The sequence below is a fragment of the Dysidea avara genome, chromosome 7, assembly GCF_963678975.1.
Source record: "Dysidea avara chromosome 7, odDysAvar1.4, whole genome shotgun sequence".
In the NCBI taxonomy this organism is placed as follows: domain Eukaryota; kingdom Metazoa; phylum Porifera; class Demospongiae; order Dictyoceratida; family Dysideidae; genus Dysidea; species Dysidea avara.
In genome coordinates, this window is record NC_089278.1 from 12041922 (window position 1) to 12062624 (window position 20703).

Genomic DNA, 20703 nt, shown 5'->3' on the forward strand with positions numbered 1-20703 from the left:
CGACCAACAGCTACATTGATCGATCAACAGCATCGCTTGGTCGGAAAATGGCCGAGGGCCGACCGTTATATTGTACTCTGGCTCAGTATATCTCGAGTCAGCCAAGGGGTGTGCAGCTGGGTAGACGAATAAGGAGTGAGGTGATCTTGTTTACTGTTAATTACATAGTTAGATTGTTAAGAGGTGGGGTCTTTGTACTCTATCGCTATTAGTTCACCTATATCTTTATTTGATGGGCATGGTTGTGAACGGGATCCCAATCGTGAAGCTGCAGATATCTAGCTAGTGTACCTCTTTTAGTAGCGCTGGGACTGAAGCGCTTCTGTAATCCAGGTCTGAAATAGTTCTGTAGTGTCTAAATATGTTGCTGAAAGAAAATGTTGATACGGAAAATTAATGCCTCGATATGGTTTCGTTGATGAAGAAGACAAGCAACCTGATTGAAGACAAAAAAAAGACAAGGCACAGAGGGCCTACATTTGTCAGAACCCCAAAAGACACATCCCACTGGTGAGTTTGTTATTGTGGCGTAAAATGGTGACCGTTTACTGCTTCGTTTGGCCTCTAGCTTTGTGACTGTGGTCAGGCAGGCAGTGAGACTAAAATTTGTTTTGGCAATTCTAAAAAATTCTATATCTGGCCACCTGTAAGTGTTTTGTTATATTCAATGCTGTTTTATGTATTATATGGACTAGTACTATTCCGTAAAGGTGATTTTCGTTGTGTAAAATGTCTCTAGGATGATTTTTAAAGGCAGGATTTTGAGCGGTGCACAAAATTTTTGGGGGCGATCTCTACTTAAACGGTACTACCGTACCATTTGATATGGGTGATATTTCGATCATATTCATAAAAATGCTTAGGTTATGGAATATCTGTATGTGTACTACTAAACCAGCACTCAAGTATTATATCAGTCTCTTGACTTCTCCAGAGCATCCTTCAACTGTTTTGTGTTTTAGGCTGGCACAATGAAAGTCACCATTAAGACCTACTCTTGCAAGGCGATTATATTGGAAGTAGAACCCTCAGATGTTATTGAAACATTGAAGAAAAAGATTCAAGATATAGAGGGTATACCTCCTGACCAGCAGATTTTGATATTTGCAGGCAAGGAACTAGAAAATGATCGCAAATGCATTGATTACAACATTCAGAAAGAATCTACCCTACACCTTGCATCAAAAACAAAGGAAGGTATGTCATAATAGTAAAAGTGTTTTGTCACAACATTTATAATCCAACACTCACTGGTGACCAGATGTTGGATTATCAAAAATTTATATTGGTACAGCAAACATTCCAGATTGCAGAGGTGTTGGATAAGAGAAATTCCACTGTATGGCTATTTTAGTGTACCATGTGTATTGAATAGTAATGACACAGTGGAAACTTTGAATGAGTTGTGTTACTTGTAGCTACACACAGTTAACATTTTCAGAGACTGCACAACATACATTCTTTTATAGCTGACAAAATTACAATTGTTTATAATTACATTAGAGTATGTCGATCTCGCTACTCAGCTATGCAGTGGAGCAAGGTCAGTAAGGTTTCCTGGCATGAAGAAGACGACTATTTAATTGAAGATAAAAGAAATGGCAAAGTGCAGAAGGCAGACTTTCATCAAATCATAAAAGGCACATCACACTTATGAGTTGTTGTAATGGAAAATGGCGCTGCTTCGTTTGGCTGGTCAGCAGGCAGACAAAATATAGGTTTTGACAATTAAAAAAAAAATTAATATTTTAGCTTCCTGTAAGTGTTTTCTTGTTTTAAAATTTGATGTTGAATAGAATGAGACTAGGTGATTTTCATTGCTATGATAGTTTTATTATGGTTTTTAGATGCAACATTTTTATCAGCGCCCGTCACTTTAGGGGGACCCTACCATACAGTACTACCATACTGTTTGATAAAACACACACACACACACACACACACACACACACACACACACACACACACACACACACACACACACACACACACACACACACACACATGCCAAGCATTTGATTTCCATATATTTCCAGTATACATTCCCTGGTTTGTCTGTGGGGCATGCAGCTGGTTATGATATATTTTATGATATTTCAGTAATTATGACACTGCATGTGAAGAAATCTGGTGGAGATGCTATTAGTATACAAGTGGCAGTATCTGAAAAAATAGAAATTGTAAAGAAGAAGATTAATGAAGAGGTGGGCACTTCAGTAGACCGGCAGATATTGTCATTTGGTGGACATGAAATGGATGACACTTGTACTTTGTCTGATTACAAAGTCAGTGACAGGTCTACAGTTGATTTGGTGATTGGTAAAGGTATGTACATGTATGCACACATGTTTGTATATACTTGCTAATGTATGTAACTATGTATGTATGTATGTATGTATGTATGTATGTATGTATGTATGTATGTATGTATGTATGTATGTATGTATGTATGTATGTATGTATGTATGTATGTATGTATGTATGTATGTATGTATGTATGTATGTATGTATGTATGTATGTATGTATGTATGTATGTATGTATGTATGTATGTATGTATGTATGTATGTATGTATGTATACGTGATTGTGAATACAGCAGAAGGTTATGTTTGATTAACGAGCAGTAACTGTTCTATTAGAGTATTTTGTCAATTGAAGCATGTACTATCAAGGGAGTCGGAACCAGGGGGGCTGGGGCCATGGCCCCCACACTATTTTTAAAAGCATATTTTGTCCCCCCCCCCCTACTTTTTGGGCCAAGTAGCTCAGATTGAAACAATCAACCAAAGCACACACAGAAATACATACCTTCATACAAGAAGCCATACAGCCATCACGCAAAACCACTCTCCAGAGTGTGACATCACCAATCCACAGCAACTGTCAAGCCATTCATTGTACTGTATTAAACACAGCTCCTGTAATTTTATTTCTGTTATGCTTGCATGTGTTATCTGTTGTTCAAATATTTCCTGGATCCCGTGCAGTGAGAAGCTTAAACAGTAGAAATAGTGCCACATCCATGGCATTATATGATGTGGGAAAGATTTAACTCAAGGTAACGGGTCTAAGAGTGCAGTCTCACTGTAGTGCATGAGTATATGGAAGTTGCTGACTCAGTACTGACGATTAAACCAGAAAACTTTGGAAACTTTGGTGAACCAAATAGTCTAAAGAGAAACATACAAGGATGCTGAAAACGAAAGTGGCCAACCGTGAATGCAGTGTGGTATTCACGTGATCTATACTCAGTTTGGGAACACCTGCTAGACAGCATCCCAGCTTGTAGTTCCTTAAAGATAACAATGTTTCACTTTGCGAATAACGACTATTAATGTTGTAATCCTTGTAGTGTGAAGTACTGTATGTAAAGCTAGCATAAAGAGAAGACCTTCACGTGACCATGATTTCTCATGTGATATATACACTGTATGCATGCATTGAGCACAAGCATAGCAGCTATTAGCAGGATAGAGAGTGAAGAGATATAGCTATGCAGTATAGATGTGGGGCTATTGGCTAGTGATAACACACCCCACAACACCTTTAGCAAGTGTGTGTATTTATTTATTAATCAAAGCCTGTACATAAATGAATGGGCTTCATTTATCCGAACATCTCCATGACCACTTATTTGAACACTTTAATGATTAAAGTGGCACTCAGATACACTGTATATGTGTTAGCACATGGTCAATTTTATATTCTTAATAACGCTACCTCTAACATACGTGCATGTGTACATAAACACAGACTATAATAGTATAATACTAGTTACTGTCACTCTGTTACATCACCCCCTCTTAAACACAGTCTCTCCGAGCTGATTACGATAACATGCTGTAGGGACAATTTCTCTGGTCCGAGTTTTCTTCATAACTATCAGCTGAGGTTGAGAAACATTATCACTGCAAACTGGTTCCAAAATTCTACCACTATCGTCTACTGGTTGCTTCCCTGATTTCTGTTTATCACTCTTGACATCAATCTGTCGGTCACTTTGAGTTCAGTACATCCATATACGTTCTAGCCACTTAGGTGGACAACCAGGCCCTTGTTTGTTTCCACTATACCAGTAGTACCCTGCTGGAAATCCAACAGGGCAAGGAGAGATGGCTCTGATGAACCTTAATAGGTCCATCTTCTGGAGAGTACATCCTGATGGCTGTAATATCTGTGTCAGTCAAACTCATTATTCGGTATGGGCCATGCCACGGCCTTAACAACTTCCTTTGTTTTCCAGACAGAAATTCATCATCATACACTCCCTTCCAATACCAATGCCGGACTAGCATGTTATATTACTTTATGACCAGCAAAATGTCCAGCACATGGACCACTGCGATTCTCAGATAGTATTCGGTCTCTCAAATATGCATTTGATGTTTCCTCTGTGACCATCTACATAGTATAACACTTTATCAGTTGCACAGTAAGCAGAAGACTGTATTACAATTCTGCATGCTTCTTTATCATTATCTGGCAACTTAACACTTTCTAGGTACTCAATCATCTCCAGTATTTCAGGGTCATTGTGCTGTACTTCTAGGAGATCATGTGGGGGTCCTTCACTAACTGGGTTGGACTGAAGCACTTCATGAATAGTACTTCTTGGCAGTGATATGATAGCAGCAACTTGTGTCTCATCCTCTGCTAGGCCTTCAGTTGGTACCTCTTCCAAACAGTTGCAAGACAGGGCATCTGCAGCCACATTCTCCTTGCCAGCACAATACATTATATTCACTTCTTTGATACCCTGACCATATACTCTGGTCCACCAGCGAGCGTGTCGACCACTAGGGCTTGATGTCTCTAGTACAGCTTTTACTGCAGAATGGTTGGTGTAAACTGACTTTGTGTCCATACAGGTAGTAGTGGAAGTCTAAGATACTCCACACGACAGCAAGAGTCTCTAAATCAGTAATTCCATAGTTCTTTTTAGCAGGCGTCAGTCCTCTACTAGCGTATGCAATTGGGTGAGATCGACCATCTGACGGTACTTGGGATAACACGACCTTGGTGAGAAGCTGACATTCCTCTGACCACCTAAATTCAACATTCTGTGAGTTTATGCAATGGGTGAGCTACCTTAGAGAACTGATGTACAAACCTTCTGTAGTATGAGGCCAGTACTAGAAACCTCTTCAGTTCCTGAACATTCTTAGGTGGTGAGTAATCCTTCACAGCTCCAACCAGCTTGCCATTTGGTCATAATTCCACTGGAGTTATCACATGACCAAGGTATTCCACTTCTTGTGCCAGTAGTGCCAGTTCTAATGAACTGGCACTACTTGGATGGATTGACGCCCCACTTCCCTTATTTGCTCCATAACACAACTAAGGTGATTCAAATGTGCCTCCAATGAACTGGAGAAGATCAACAGGTCATCGATGTATGCTGGTAGGTCCATTCTCAGGATTTACACCTGCAAGCACTTGCTGCGTAAGTCAATGGAATACACTCTTGAGTCCAAAGGGCATCATTCTGAACCCTAATGGAGTTGAAAAGGCTGTCTTCTCCTTTGATCTCTCATAAACAGGGATGTACCAAAAGCCACACACTAAGTTGAGGGTAGAGAAGTACCTCACATTTCCCAAATCATCTAATAAATCATCAATACATGGTAGCAGAAAACTATTGCCCTTGGTAACTGCATTCAGTCCCCTATAGTCAATACAGAATCTATGTGAACCATCCTTCTTTCTCACAAGCACTACAAGACTAGACTTTGGAGGCTGAACAACTTTCATCTGTCTCATCTTCCTAAGCTGCTTCGCTTCCTCCTCTCTAGCTGCAAATGGCATTCTCCTCAATGGTTGCTTAATAGGTGTAACATCTCCTGTGTCTATTTCTAGTCAGTTTCACCTCTGTCACTTTCATCAAGAGCAAAGATATCATCAAGAGTTAATAATACTCCACTATTATTAACTCTTGATATCATGATAGTCCCTCAGCAAGTTGGGCAATAGTGTTTTCTCTGGTTCTGATAGGTTTATCACTTCTACAGCCTCAGTAAACTTCTGTTTGCGCTCACAACTCTGGTCAGTAGTCACCACCCTAACTATTGCTTTGTTTGTAATCACTTCATTCATCATTAACAGATTCTATCACTTGTGCTTCTGTGGCTTTACCTACAACGGTGTCTTCTGGGATCTTCTCTGTGAATATCATTACAAATTTCAATTCTAGCATGTCCCTCATCATCAGTATTCAACAATGCTCGTGCTGCTATAGCTGCAGGCACATAATCATGACCCTCAAACAACAAAGCCTTCATGGGAAGCCCACCTTCTGTAGTGTACACTGGAACTGAAACTGCTTTGTTCGCAGGAATAGTTACTGATCATAGAAGATGAACATGAAAAGTCTTGACTATAGGAACTTTGGCTGCTACCGCTACACTCCCCTCTTCAACTACTGCTTCAGGCTCATGACCTGGCCAAACATTATCGTGATATTCTACAATACCCAGCTGACTACATACATCCTCCAACAACAACAGCTGGTTGTGGGCATCCATCTTAATGTATATGGGAGTCCTTATCACCTTGTCATCAAAGCCAACCTCCAACTACCATGGAGATTGAATTCCTTGTGATCATAAGTATGAGGGATGCAGTCTGGTCTCTTAAAGTCTTTCTTCTTTAATCGAACAGCATCGGAAATCTTTAACATTTTGCCACCCATTATTGTAATGTCTGCACCTGTGTTATGATGCCAGATGTAGCTACTCCTTGAACAGTGATGTTTATATATTGTGGCTTGCTATCCTGATCATTGACCCTACCAACTGAACCATCTGAGTCCGACAAATACAACAGAGCCAAAGGGTCTAAGTCATTTGACTGGGTGCTCTCCCCCTTGTTTTGCTTAAATGGAGGAATGGAGTCAGTTGAGCCAACCTTAGTACCTCCCTTAGTGTCCTTCTGTCCAAGGTTCCCTGTGGCCTCCTGCTCCTTGTTACTTGCCTTACAGTTTGCTGCCACATGCCCCAACTTATGACAAAGATAGCATCATCAGATTTTATTGGGAGTATCCTTCATTGTAGCTCTAGTAGTACCACTTTGGTTGAGGTTAGGTCTATCATCTCTTGATTTTCTCATTAACTTGTCCCTATGGTATGGTGCTGTTGTTCTTAGACTGTCATTGTATTCTTGGCATTTCTTCAATTCTGTCTGTCTCTTCTCTTCATGCTTGGCGGCCATACAGAGTTCTTGGTAAGTCATTGCACCAGAGACACTTGGGCTTATAAATGCAGTCCTTCTTGTAGTTGCCCATACAACATTGCATCCTTCGTCTCTATCATTTCCAAAAGCCACACGGTAGGACTTCTCTAGACGACAGATAAAGTCTGCCACCGTTTCTGCGTCACTCTGCACTGTTCTTCTGAAGTCCTACCCTGCTATAACTCTACTACAAGGGTCAAGGCATTCCTTCAGGGACTTTATAGCTGTCTCTAAGGACTAAGCTTCATCTCCACTAAGCAAGTTCCACTCTGCCAGAGCACAACCTTTAAGGTGGCCTGCCAGTTGCATTTGCTGCTCCTCGGTTGTCCAATTATTACATTTGGATGTCTGTTGCAGGCTTGGGAGCTAATCATCCTAAGGATCCTCACCTGAAAAGAGGTTAATGAGAGGTGCACGCCTTCTTGCTTCTCTAGTAGTAGCTGGAATAGCAACTGTATCAGTTGAAGATGTTCCAGTGCCCTGACATGTTATCTGACACGCCCTTCGATGCATGCTTGGATTCTTCAGACATTATAATGACACAACAATGTTTATCAAATATCACTTGATAAAAAATGAAAATGGGGGGACTCACGCGACTTCTGTACTGCTCCTTAAATTAAACAGAAAATACTCTGAGCTCAGATAATCAGCGTCCACACACGACAGGAATCTTCTAACAATGATTCTCTCCCACCCTGGAGTCTTCTAACTGTACGATCATTGAGGGTCAGATGGATCTCGGTAGGACCTCCACTGTTAGTGCGTGGTCAATTTTATATTCTTAATGACACCACCTCTAACATACATGCAGCGTACATAAACACATAGGCATACAGACTATAATAATAATACAGTATATTACTAGTTACTGTCACTCTGTTACATATGCATATCAGTAGCATAGCAGAGGTACTAATAAATTCATTGTCATGCACAGAAACAACAATAAAGCTGACAGTGAAGCTGATGAGATCGATGGAAAAGACAACAATGACTCTAACAAGTTTACACTGTACAGTGAATGATGTGAAGGAAAAGATACAGCACAAGTGGGAAATTCCCCCAGAGGATCAGATTCTGATGTTTCGTGGCCTGAAGCTATTAGACAGATGCATGTTATCAGAATGTGATGTACTGACAGGATCAACATTGGAATTGATAGTCCCAGAACACTGTAAGTGTAACATAATCTTGATTATGTGAGTGCAGTTGAGATAAGACTAAAAGTACTTTTACTGTGTCATAAAGTATAGCTAAAATGTCAGATGTAGACTATGTAGTAGTGACCACAATGATTCTAACTGTCAAGGACCAGAGTATGTACATACCCAATATAATGAACGTGCTAGGGATTTGACTTGCACTGCAAGGTTAGTAGTTATTATTATGACAAATGACAAAGTCTTACATGTTGGCAACAACCTCCATAGCGCTCAATTTTGTAGTTGTATGCATGCTAGAGCCATCATACTGTTCAAGGCTGTCTTTCTACATAGTCTTAGAATAATACAAAATGTGAAGTGGCAGTCATAAAGTCTCCTAGTTTAAAGATGAATTACTATATTATTGTGTGTGTAAAATTGTTACAGTGGAAAAGTGGTACCAAAACACATATGTGACCCAGTCTGAGAAAACCGGTCTTATCGCCCATGCCAGCAGATTCGATTTTTCACCCAGGCCACAAAGCTACATGAACAAACTGTCTAATTCCACAATCAAAATCAGCTAGACTTGAGTGGCCTGGTTTTGCTGGCTGCTTTTCCCAAGCCCAGTGGCGATACTTACGTGTGTTATGGTGTGTTGTGGGGCCTTAATGGAGCTCTGGTCAGCCTGGGGATGACTGTATGTGGCTGTACAGCTCTGTAGTGTTGAATAAGTACCTCTGCTGTGAATTTCCTTTCATTTTATCCAATTTTGAGACCTCAATGGCCCAAAACTTGGCCTAATTCATATATGCCTTCCTTTTCAATTTTTGAACACCATCTTGCCCGCCTTCCAGGCCCCCGCCTCCCACCCCTTTTGCAACTCGCCTGATACAGTCAACCTCAGTTTAAAACTATCTAAAATGGTGGGAAACTTAGTTGTTGGCTACTTGCACAGTGGATGCTCTGGAAGGTAAGGAATTGGTGTAAAACGTATGAAAATTTGGTACACATAGCTTCAACCATTGGCAAGCTACAACACACTAAATGCTTAAAACCGGCGTTTCTTGATACTTTTAAATAGGCGATAAGACTGATTTTCCCAGACTGAGTCACACATATTATGGTTAAATTGTAATGTGTACCACAGGTGTTGTTGGGAGCACAGTGTTTAAAATACAACTGTCACCTTCTGAAATAAGATCACTGAAGTTGTATAAATCAGAGAGTGTGAAGAAAGCCAAGACCAGAATTAGCAAAGAGATAAATATTCCACCGTACAAACAAAAGTTGGTGTTTGCTGGAGAAGAATTATATGACCAGCACACATTGTCCGATTGTGTGTGTAATGAAAAGCCAGTTCTTCAACTGATAAGGAGTACGTGTGTTCATATCATTGTCATTATCTGCTTATAAATAACACTAGCTATCATTCTGAATAGTCTATTTTCATAATGTTTAAATTTGCAAACCCTTTATACTTTACAGTAGCAGGGCCTGAGCAAACTTACTGGTTAGCATTTCAGGTCCTTAGTGTGTTCTTAAAATGTTTCTGTAACATATTTAATGCAATAACTAACTTTATGTTGCAGTTGTAGCTGTTTTTTGTTTTTTTGGTGTAAAATACAGTATCCCTGATTTCTGTTGACTTGCAGAGACGACGGTCTTCATTATTCAGCAAGGTGGCAAGAGTGTCACATTTCATTTGGATGATTCAGAAGCTACTATTGGTGATATCAAGAAAATGGTACAAGGCACAGAGACCAGCCAGCACATGTTAGTGTACAATGGACAGAAATTAGAAGAGAACAAATCACTTCAAGATTATAATATAAGTGACTTCAGTGAACTGGAACTCCTACAGAATGGTGAGCCATTATATGTCATATTAAGAATGAATTGTAATGAGTTAACAGAGTACTGTTTAGTAGGGATCCCCCCCCCAAAAAAAGGAGTTTTAGTCTAACTACTGTCAAATATAGCAAGAAAACCAATACATTGAAAGATCTGTCTCACTGTACATATCTGCCTGACCACATTCACAAGGCTAGAGGCTAAGCGATGTACTATATACATACCATTTTATGCCATAATACCTAACTCACATCTGGGATGTACCCTCTGTGTCTTACCTTTCCTTTTATATTTTTACTAGCATTGGTACCTGCCCTATGTGCAGGACCATCTCCACATTAAACATTTTAATGCCACGAAGAGGGACTAAGCATTAAACACCAGCACTGCTAATGTAGCTATGTAGGGTACATGGTGATGTCACATTTTTTAAAGAGCATGAGATTTTCTTATGTCATTAATGATGCAAAACACTAAAGTTTATTGTTTGTGGTTTTGACAGGAATGTAGTTTAATTATTCAGTGTATCTTCCCTACCAGTGACTTAAACGTGCTGTATAGAACAAACGAAACCTTTGCTGCTTTACATGAGAACTAATGCAACAATAATTAATATATTGGGAACCAAGCATAAATATTAGTGTCCTATATTTGCTGTGTAGCATGTATGTCGATAGTGCTTTAAAGTACATGATCCTTATGCAGTACATAATAATTTATAGTGAAGCATGCATGCAAGGCTAGCTAATTAGTTAAACTGCATGCGAGCTAAGGCAATTGTATACAGTATACCCTACGTTACATACAGGTTGTGTACACATGGTACAGTTTCAGTTTCTACATTTTGATGTTTACCTTACCGACTGTCACAAAGAGAAATGAACTTGAGCATAATTTAAAGTCAACACAATTTGCAGTTATAGCTACTGCATGGCAAGCAAAAGTTCAGAACTTGTCCTATGCACTTTTAGTTCTGATGTTGCAGTGACACATATACCTCTTGCCATGCAAAAACCCAGTTTTGAAACACCTGCAGTTTAATTGACCAATAAGGTAATGTATGAATCTTTAGAGTGAAAGCATGTAAGCAGGATAGTGAAACAGTTGTGCCAGGTCAGATGCAGTTCCTCTGTGTAAACTATGGATCTGCATGGTTCCAGTATTATCATTTTTCAGATGCACAGTAGTATTTGTTCAATCATGCAAGCTGCCTATTACTACAGCAGTATTGAGGTAGCTAAGTCTGAACAAACAGTTTTTCATGTCAGTGCACACCTATGTGCTTAAAACAAAGATGTAGATATTCTGGATACTGGTGAAAGAAGCTTTTACCTACTCTAATACAACACACTGGACCGACACACAGATGGACAAATATGTTGGCAATTTGTCTGCCCTGTCCCAAAAGTGCTATAAGAGTCCCTATTATGTGAGGTAATTCAGTGCCAGTGCTGAAAAACTGATCATAAGAGTTTGTAGATGAAGACTTGCATGGAACAGATAGAGCAAAAAGGTGCATCAAAAAGGTCCCAAAAGTGAAAAAAAAAGTTATGACCTAGGCGGGGATTGAACCCTGGCTGGTTATAATAACTTGGGGTTAAGGGAGGTGCACAAATCGCCACAGTTGTTTATCAGTGGTTTTGACAGGAATGTAGCTCAACTTTTCAGTGATCCTTCCCTACACCAGTGCCTTCATCGCCCTATAAAGAGCGAACAAAAGCACGTATTGATTTGCTACAACAACACTCGAGTTGCCAGATGATGGGCGTTTAATTTCGCTAAAATCCGGCCTCGATACGTGCTTTGCATGCCAAGATATGATGAGCTAAAAGTCGTGTTTTAAAAAGGTGTTCACAAAAAGGTACTGAGTAGAAAGAAAAAAATCTGTCAACACGTGGATTTGAACCCACGACCTCTTACACGCTAGTCAGGCGTTCTACCACTTGAACAGTATGTGCTGTGGTTTTCAAAGGAATGTTGCTCAAGTTTTCTCTACACCTTGGCCTTCTACGCGCTGTAGAGACCGAACGGAAGCACGCGTGAACTCGTGATAACAATCTTAGAGTAGGCGGATGATGAGCGCTTCATTATCAGCACAGACTATGTCGATTCGCGCCAAGTCTGGTGAGTAAGCAGCGTGACCGTCAGACAGACAGACAGACAGACAGCTTTTCAGCTTTATATATATAGACTAGCATTGGTACCTGCCCTACGTGCAGGACCATCTCCACATTAAACATTGTAATGCCAGGAAGAGGGACAAAGCATTAAACACCAGCAGTGCTCATGTAGCTATCTAGAGCACATGGTGATGTCACATTTTTTAAAGAGTATGAGATTTCCTTATGTCATTAATGGTGCAAAACACTAAAGTTTATTGTTTGTGGTTTTGACAGGAATGTAGTTTAATTATTCAATGCATCTTTCCTACCAGTGACTTCAACGTGCTGTATAGAACAAACGAAACCTTTGCTGCTTTACATGACAACTATTGCAACAATAATTAATATATTCGGAACCAAGCATAAATATTAGTGTCCTATATTTGCTGTGTAGCATGCATGTCGATAGTACTTTAAAGTACATGATCCTTATGCAGTACATAATAATTTATAGTGAAATAATGAGCATGCAAGGCTAATTAGTTAAACTGCATGCTAAGGCAATTGTATACAGTATATACCCTACATTACATACAGGTTGTGTACACATGGTACAGTTTCAGTTTCTACATTATGATGTTTACCTTACCAATTGTCACAAAGAGAAATGAACTTAGGCATAATTTAAAGCCAACACAATTTGCAGTTATAGTTACTGCATGGCAAGCAAAGGTTCAGAACTTGTCCTATGCTATGTACTTTCAGTTCTGATGTTGTCATATACCTCTTGCCATACAAAAACCCAGTTTTGAAATACCTGCAGTGTAATTGGCCATTAAGGTAATGTATGAATCATTAGAGTGAAAACATGTAAGCAGGATTATGATGAAACAGTTGTGCCAGGTCTGATGCAGTTCCTCGGTGTAAACTATAGATCTGCATGGTTCCAGTATTATCATTTTTCATATGCACAGTAGTATTTGTCCAATCATGCAAGCTGCCTATTTTAAATTACTACAGCAGTAATGAGGTAAATCTTAACAAACAGTTTTGCATGTCAGTGCACACCTATGTGCTTAAAACAAAGATGTAGATATTCTGGATACTGGTGAAAGAAGCTTTTACCTACTCTAATACAACACACTGGACCAACACACAGATGGACAAATATGTTGGCAATTTGCCTGCCCTATCCCAAAAGTGCTATAAGAGTCCCTATGATGTGAGGCAGTTAAGTGCCAGTGTTGAAAAACTGAGTATAAGAGTTTGTAGATGAAGACTTGCATGGAACAGATAGAACAAAAAGGTCCCTAAAGTGAAAAAAAAAGTTATGTGAACCCTGGCTGGTTATAATAACTTGGGGTTAAGGGAGGTGCACATTGGTACCTGCCCTATGTGCAGGACCATCTCCACATTAAACATTTTAATGCCACGAAGAGGGACTAAGCATTAAACACCAGCACTGCTAATGTAGCTATGTAGGGTACATGGTGATGTCACATTTTTTAAAGAGCATGAGGTTTTCTTATGTCATTAATGATGCAAAACACTAAAGTTTATTGTTTGTGGTTTTGACAGGAATGTAGCTTAATTATTCAGTGCATCTTCCCTACCAGTGACTTCAACGTGCTGTATAGAACAAACGAAACCTTTGCTGCTTTACATGAGAACTAATGCAACAATAATTAATATATTGGGAACCAAGCATAAATATTAGTGTCCTATATTTGCTGTGTAGCATGTATGTCGATAGTGCTTTAAAGTACATGATCCTTATGCAGTACATAATAATTTATAGTGAAGCATGCATGCAAGGCTAGCTAATTAGTTAAACTGCATGCGAGCTAAGGCAATTGTATACAGTATACCCTACATTACATACAGGTTGTGTACACATGGTATAGTTTCAGTTTCTACATTTTGATGTTTACCTTACCGACTGTCACAAAGAGAAATGAACTTGAGCATAATTTACAGTCAACACAATTTGCAGTTATAGTTACTGCATGGCAAGCAAAAGTTCAGAACTTGTCCTATGCACTTTCAGTTCTTATGTTGCAGTGACACATATACCTCTTGCCATACAAAAACCCAGTTTTGAAACACCTGCAGTGTAATTGACCAATAAGGTAATGTATGAATCTTTAGAGTGAAAGCATGTAAGCAGGATAGTGAAACAGTTGTGCCAGGTCAGATGCAGTTCCTCGGTGTAAACTATGGATCTGCATGGTTCCAGTATTATCATTTTTCAGATGCACAGTAGTATTTGTTCAATCATGCAAGCTGCCTATTACTACAGCAGTATTGAGGTAAGTCTGAACAAACAGTTTTTCATGTCAGTGCACACCTGTGTGCTTAAAACAAAGATGTAGATATTCTGGATACTGGTGAAAGAAGCTTTTACCTACTCTAATACAACACACTGGACCGACACACAGATGGACAAATATGTTGGCAATTTGTCTGCCCTGTCCCAAAAGTGCTATAAGAGTCCCTATTATGTGAGGTAATTCAGTGCCAGTGCTGAAAAACTGATCATAAGAGTTTGTAGATGAAGACTTGCATGGAACAGATAGAGCAAAAAGGTGCATCAAAAAGGTCCCAAAAGTGAAAAAAAAAGTTATGACCTAGGCGGGGATTGAACCCTGGCTGGTTATAATAACTTGGGGTTAAGGGAGGTGCACAAATCGCCACAGTTGTTTATCAGTGGTTTTGACAGGAATGTAGCTCAACTTTTCAGTGATCCTTCCCTACACCAGTGCCTTCATCGCCCTATAAAGAGCGAACAAAAGCACGTATTGATTTGCTACAACAACACTCGAGTTGCCAGATGATGGGCGTTTAATTTCGCTAAAGTCCCGCCTCGATACGTGCTTTGCATGCCAAGATATGATGAGCTAAAAGTCGTGTTTTAAAAAAGGTGTTCACAAAAAGGTACTGAGTAGAAAGAAAAAAAATCTGTCAACACGTGGATTTGAACCCACGACCTCTTACACGCTAGTCAGGCGTTCTACCACTTGAACAGTATGTGCTGTGGTTTTCAAAGGAATGTTGCTCAAGTTTTCTCTACACCTTGGCCTTCTACGCGCTGTAGAGACCGAACGGAAGCACGCGTGAACTCGTGATAACAATCTTAGAGTAGGCGGATGATGAGCGCTTCATTATCAGCACAGACTATGTCGATTCGCGCCAAGTCTGGTGAGTAAGCAGCGTGACCGTCAGACAGACAGACAGACAGACATTTTCAGCTTTATATATATAGATAGAAGATAGATATAGATATAGATATTCAATTATGTTGCTCGTCATCTTCATGCAGTGAAACCATATCAAAGCATTAATTTTTTGTATCAAAACTTTCTTTGAGGAGTGTTTAGATACAACAAAGTTATTTGACGTACTTACGCTGCTGTAAGAGGTATTAGACACTCAGTATTACAGTACATGTAGCTACACGATAGGTTCACAGTGGTGGATATAGGGAGGTTGCATTGGTTTCAACTGAAACCCCCTCTGAAAATAAGACATGCGCCTGATATCCAGAGTCCAAAATTACAATTTAAAACTGTTCTGACAACATGTCTGAACATATGCCGAAGTGTTCAGACATTTCAACTTTTAATCAAGTTCAATGTACAGTGTAAGTATAAATTGACAGATAAGTGGCAAAAATTAAGTAAACCACAAAACCAATAAAATGCAAAACGAAATCCTCCCAGTCATCTAGTATAAACTTGTCTAACTCCTTATCCTTATCTTCATCACTAGCCTTTTCAGCACCATCAAGCGGTATCACCAATGATCACATTCCGACGTACTTGTCTGTTATAACTTCTCTTGGACATTCGTGTAGTGTGCTCTGCCTACCAGAACACTGCAGAGTGGACTGCTAACCTACAAGAGATAATGGTTGACTAACACTAAAGTGGTACACAAGATGTGGGCCAGCTAATCTTGCTCTCTAAGCAAGCCAGCCTTAGCCACGCACCCGTATTGCGAGCATACAAAGGTAGAATTAATATTAACTTACTAATTTTCCTAGTTTTGAACAAATTAATAATGCAATGGGGAGTAACATGAAGAATAACACACAAGCAGCAGTCATTAAACAAAGAAGTAGGGAATAACGCAAGAGGAGTACGCACAAACAACTTTTGGCACCACGAGGGAAATATTTTCGTACCTGAAATTTAGCACTTGCTCATGTGCTCATAGAATTGTCTCACATCGGTCCGACTTCGACGATCGATTTGCAACAGGCAATTCACAGCACGTGAGCAAGGCTTTCCTTGTAGTACCATTTACAGTAAGTCGTTTTGGCAATGGATAACTAGCATTTTTAATGGCTCGGACACTATGTCTGCACAAAGTGATACTTGGTCAGACATTTGCTAATAATGGTCGGAAATTGTCTGATGTCTGACCGTAATTTCGGGCTCTGGATATCAGTTGACAGAGTAGGCACAGGTGTTTTTAAAGTACCTAGTTTTTAGACCAACAGCCAAGTGTGTAAATTATGGTTAATCTTTTGATGGCACCAAGGGTCAGAAGGCTACCTCTTCAATGCAATAAGTGCCTCTTATCGCTTAATGTTATGAAGATATATCAACTGATTACTGCTACTTCTAAATGCTTCACTGCATTTTCCAATGTAATGGCTTAAACAAATGTCAGAAAACAGTCTGTGTCGATTTTCAGTCAACAGACACTACGATGAAGAAACACCTTCTTTCAATAAACCCTGGAAAAGACTTTAATAATATATTTAACAGTGAAACAGTGCTAGAGAGTGATTATTTTTAATCATTATCAAATATTGCTAGCTAGACTAAAGCTACCTGCAATTACCATGTTCCAGAGTGGAGACCCTGTTTTTAAAAGTCCCCTTTTGAAAGTTTGGACCTATGTTGTGCCCCACACATTGCATATCATATGCAGTTTCATATACTGCCACTACTAGAGGCTGGTATTGAATAATAATCTTTCTTTCAACACATAATCACTTAAAGCGTTTATTCAACAAGTTCAGCCAAAATTGTGAATGTCAAAATTTTCCTGTGGGGCACATTCAGTTGGCAAAAAGTGTTACCAAATTCAATCTTAGAAGGATAATTTTTCAAAAATTTCCTGTGGGGGCATGTCCCCAACCTCCCCAGTTGGAACGTGCTGAGTATGCTTTGTACACTTGTTGAGTGATGCCTACATAAAAATATCCTAGATCTGTCCCTGTTGCCTAAACCTGAAACCCCCTCTGAAAATTTCTAGATCCGCCACCGGTTCATCACTGAAAACAGAACATGATGACCACACTCCCAACCATGCCCCTTAATGGTCGGCCACGCTTATAGTGATTAAATTCAGTGGCCGATTCCCTTAATAACTGCATTAACAATAGAGATATGGCAAACACACACCCTTATTGATCTAGTTGCACTTATATTGATCAAGTAGAATAATGAAAGCAAGGCATTGTTATGGTGACTATGTCCATTGAAATATTAACAAGTAGAAGGAAAAATTAGAAATTTTCAGTTTGATTAGGGATCATAGCCATAAGAAGCAGTGAAACAAGAGAGGTTGCCTACATCTGAAGATATACTAGTGAACATCTAATCAGTCATTTGTATAGGGATTAAAAATGTCTGCAGGTGTAGGCAACCTACCTTGTTTTGCCACTTTTTATGGCTATGATCCCTAATCAAACTGAAATTCCTAATTTTTACTTCTACTTTTGTGTTTACTTTTTTTAATAACATAATTATGAGAACCCGCACATACCGCATGAAAACGAAGAATGACACTATGCACACCATTAAATTAACTTTGTGTCTGAATGATGTCCCAATTATCCATTATTACTGAAAAGTGAAGTGCTATTACGCTTCATCTTCAGCTATGTTCAGCCCATTACACAGCATTACAAACTACGTGAAGGACCTCTGCAATCAATCCAGTCACAACAGAAGACTGGGACAATTCCTATTGTGTTTAGGGAAGCCATCATGCTGCGCTACCGCGAATTGACACCTTATGCTGTCAGCAAAGATAAGAGGGACAAAAAGGACACAAGTAAGCCCATGAAGTATGCATTGTACGTACATACTGCGATATGCCGAAAGGCACCAGTCAGGCTGAAGTAATGTCTAACAGTGAAAAAAGTCAGGCCTGTAGCATTAGCGGTTGTCAAGTTATGTTTGTCTGAAAGCATCAGGCAGGCAATTAGTTAGTCAGTCAGTAGAAAATTCTGCTTTAAAAAAAGTCCGTTACAACTTATCAGAAGCAAAAAAGTTTTTGTCCACTCTGTATATAGACACTTTTGGGCTTGGTTATACCTAACATACTGCAAAGGCACCATAAAGGTATTGTGATGCTGGTTTTAGGGGGATATTTTTGGCCATAAAAGCCCCTTGATCCAGTACTATTGTACTGTATATATTTTTAAATACATTGTAATGATGATTGGGTTTAGTGCTGTTGAACTTTATGCCCAGTTTTCAATTTTCAGTGATTACAGGTACACAAAAAAATTCTAGAGTAGGGACCATAGCACATCGATAAAAAGTATTGAAGCAAGCTGGAGTAGTGTACAATATTAAATCACAGTAAAACAATAAGAAGTGTCATATCCTTACTGTACATTTCCATTATGGTATCTTGAGCACAGTAGGGATTTATTGTTTTACTATCATGCACTACTCCAGCTTGTTTATGGTATCTTGAGGATATGATACTTCTTATTGTTTTACTGTGATTTAATATCATGCACTAATCCAGCTTGTTTCAGTACTTTTTACCGATGTGCTATGGTCCCTACTCTAGTTGAAAATTCCAAAAAAAAATTGTGTACTTGTTTGTTAACTTTTTTTGTAAATTGTGAACCCAAACATACTGCATCAAAAGAAAGAAATGGCACTGCGCACCCCAGCTATCAATTATCATCTGAAAAGTGAAGTATCCATTACGCTTCATTGTCAACCCTTTACACAGCATTACAAATCAAGAACTGTTCGAAAAGCACCTCTGCAGTCAAAGTAGCCACTGTGAAAAATACGGATGATTTCCATTATGAAGGGAAACCATCACGCACTACCACCAAATTGACACTTTTTTTTTGCTGTCAGCAAAGATGAATGGGACACAAAGGAGGACACTGGTAAGTCCATGAAGAATGCATTGTATGTACTGCAGTATGCCAAAGGCACCTGTCTGGCTGAAGCAACATCGAACAGTAAAAAAATCAAGCCCGTAGCCTTAGCCGTTATTGAGCTACGCTATCAGTCAGTTACTCAGTCAGTCAGTAAAAAATTCCATTTTATAATTTTAAAAAGAAATTCATAACAACTTGTTGAAAGTGTTTCTGAGGGTTTGTTTGGGTTTAGTTTTATTTAACCAATATTACTTCATCGTTGTCAGGGATAGGGGTGTGCGATATCAGGATTTTGATATCGATACGATATCGATAGATAATTAATAAAATATCGCGATATCGATTCGATTTTGATAACTTAATGGTGTGGGCGTGTTGATTGTGTGGGCGGCCGATATTGTTTTAAATGCAATAGATCCACTAGAAGCATTATGTAGTACTACTAACAAGCATAGGAAACTGGTAGATAAGCTTTTACAATGGCTAAATTGCACATAACTGACCTTTATTTCTAGCACGATTGCACAATCACAGACCAAAATATTGTAACGTTACCTAAATTTTCTTGATATATCGATTAATCGATAAAATACTGAGATCAGCATTTGCAATATTGAATTCGATATGATAATATTTATCACGATATCGATAAATTTTCGATATATCGCACACCTCTAGTCAGGGAAAAGTGAAGCTGGTTTTGGATGATGTTTTTCCATGGGTCACGCCCAAAGCTTTGTGGTCCCTACTATACACAAGTACACAAAAAGCGTAGAATTTTCAACTAGAGTAGGGACCACATAGCACATTAATAAAAAGTACTGAAACAAACTGGAGTAGTGCATGATATTAAATCACAGTAAAACAATGAGAAGTGATATATAGATATATGTAATAGTTATGTACCACTCTGCGTGGGCAGTTCAAAGGCACTGCCAGTGCCATAATTTGTATATTGCACTGCTGCAGACCGCAGCGAGTGCATTATAACTTATAACGCACTGGTTGCGGTTTTGTAGACCACAACGAGTGCATTATAAGTTATAATGCACAGACCGCAGTGCAATATACAGATATTGCACTGGCTGCGGTTTTGTGCAGCATAGCACAAGTGCCGGTGGTGAAGACCACTACGACACCTCACCTAATAGGTGGAAGGACACTTCACAGATCACTCGAATTCTTTTATAGCCTGACATGTAAAAGTCGATTGTGGGCCATAACGTC

The 20703-nt window shown here is 39.3% G+C and overlaps 1 protein-coding gene across 2 annotated transcripts in view; it reads left to right on the forward strand.

Moving 5' to 3' along the window:
* The window catches only part of LOC136259552 (uncharacterized), a 33477-nt gene that overhangs the window by 8908 nt on the left and 3866 nt on the right, over positions 1–20703 (forward strand). The window contains exons 2-6 of one of the 2 annotated variants that reach the window (XM_066053020.1): positions 935–1197; positions 2101–2325; positions 8169–8405; positions 9524–9751; positions 10029–10241. In XM_066053020.1, the coding sequence (XP_065909092.1) occupies positions 972–1197; positions 2101–2325; positions 8169–8405; positions 9524–9751; positions 10029–10241 (1129 nt within the window). In that variant the 5' untranslated portion in view covers positions 935–971. The remainder of the gene's footprint in view (positions 1–934; positions 1198–2100; positions 2326–8168; positions 8406–9523; positions 9752–10028; positions 10242–20703) is intronic. The other variant, XM_066053021.1, reaches the window with a different exon arrangement.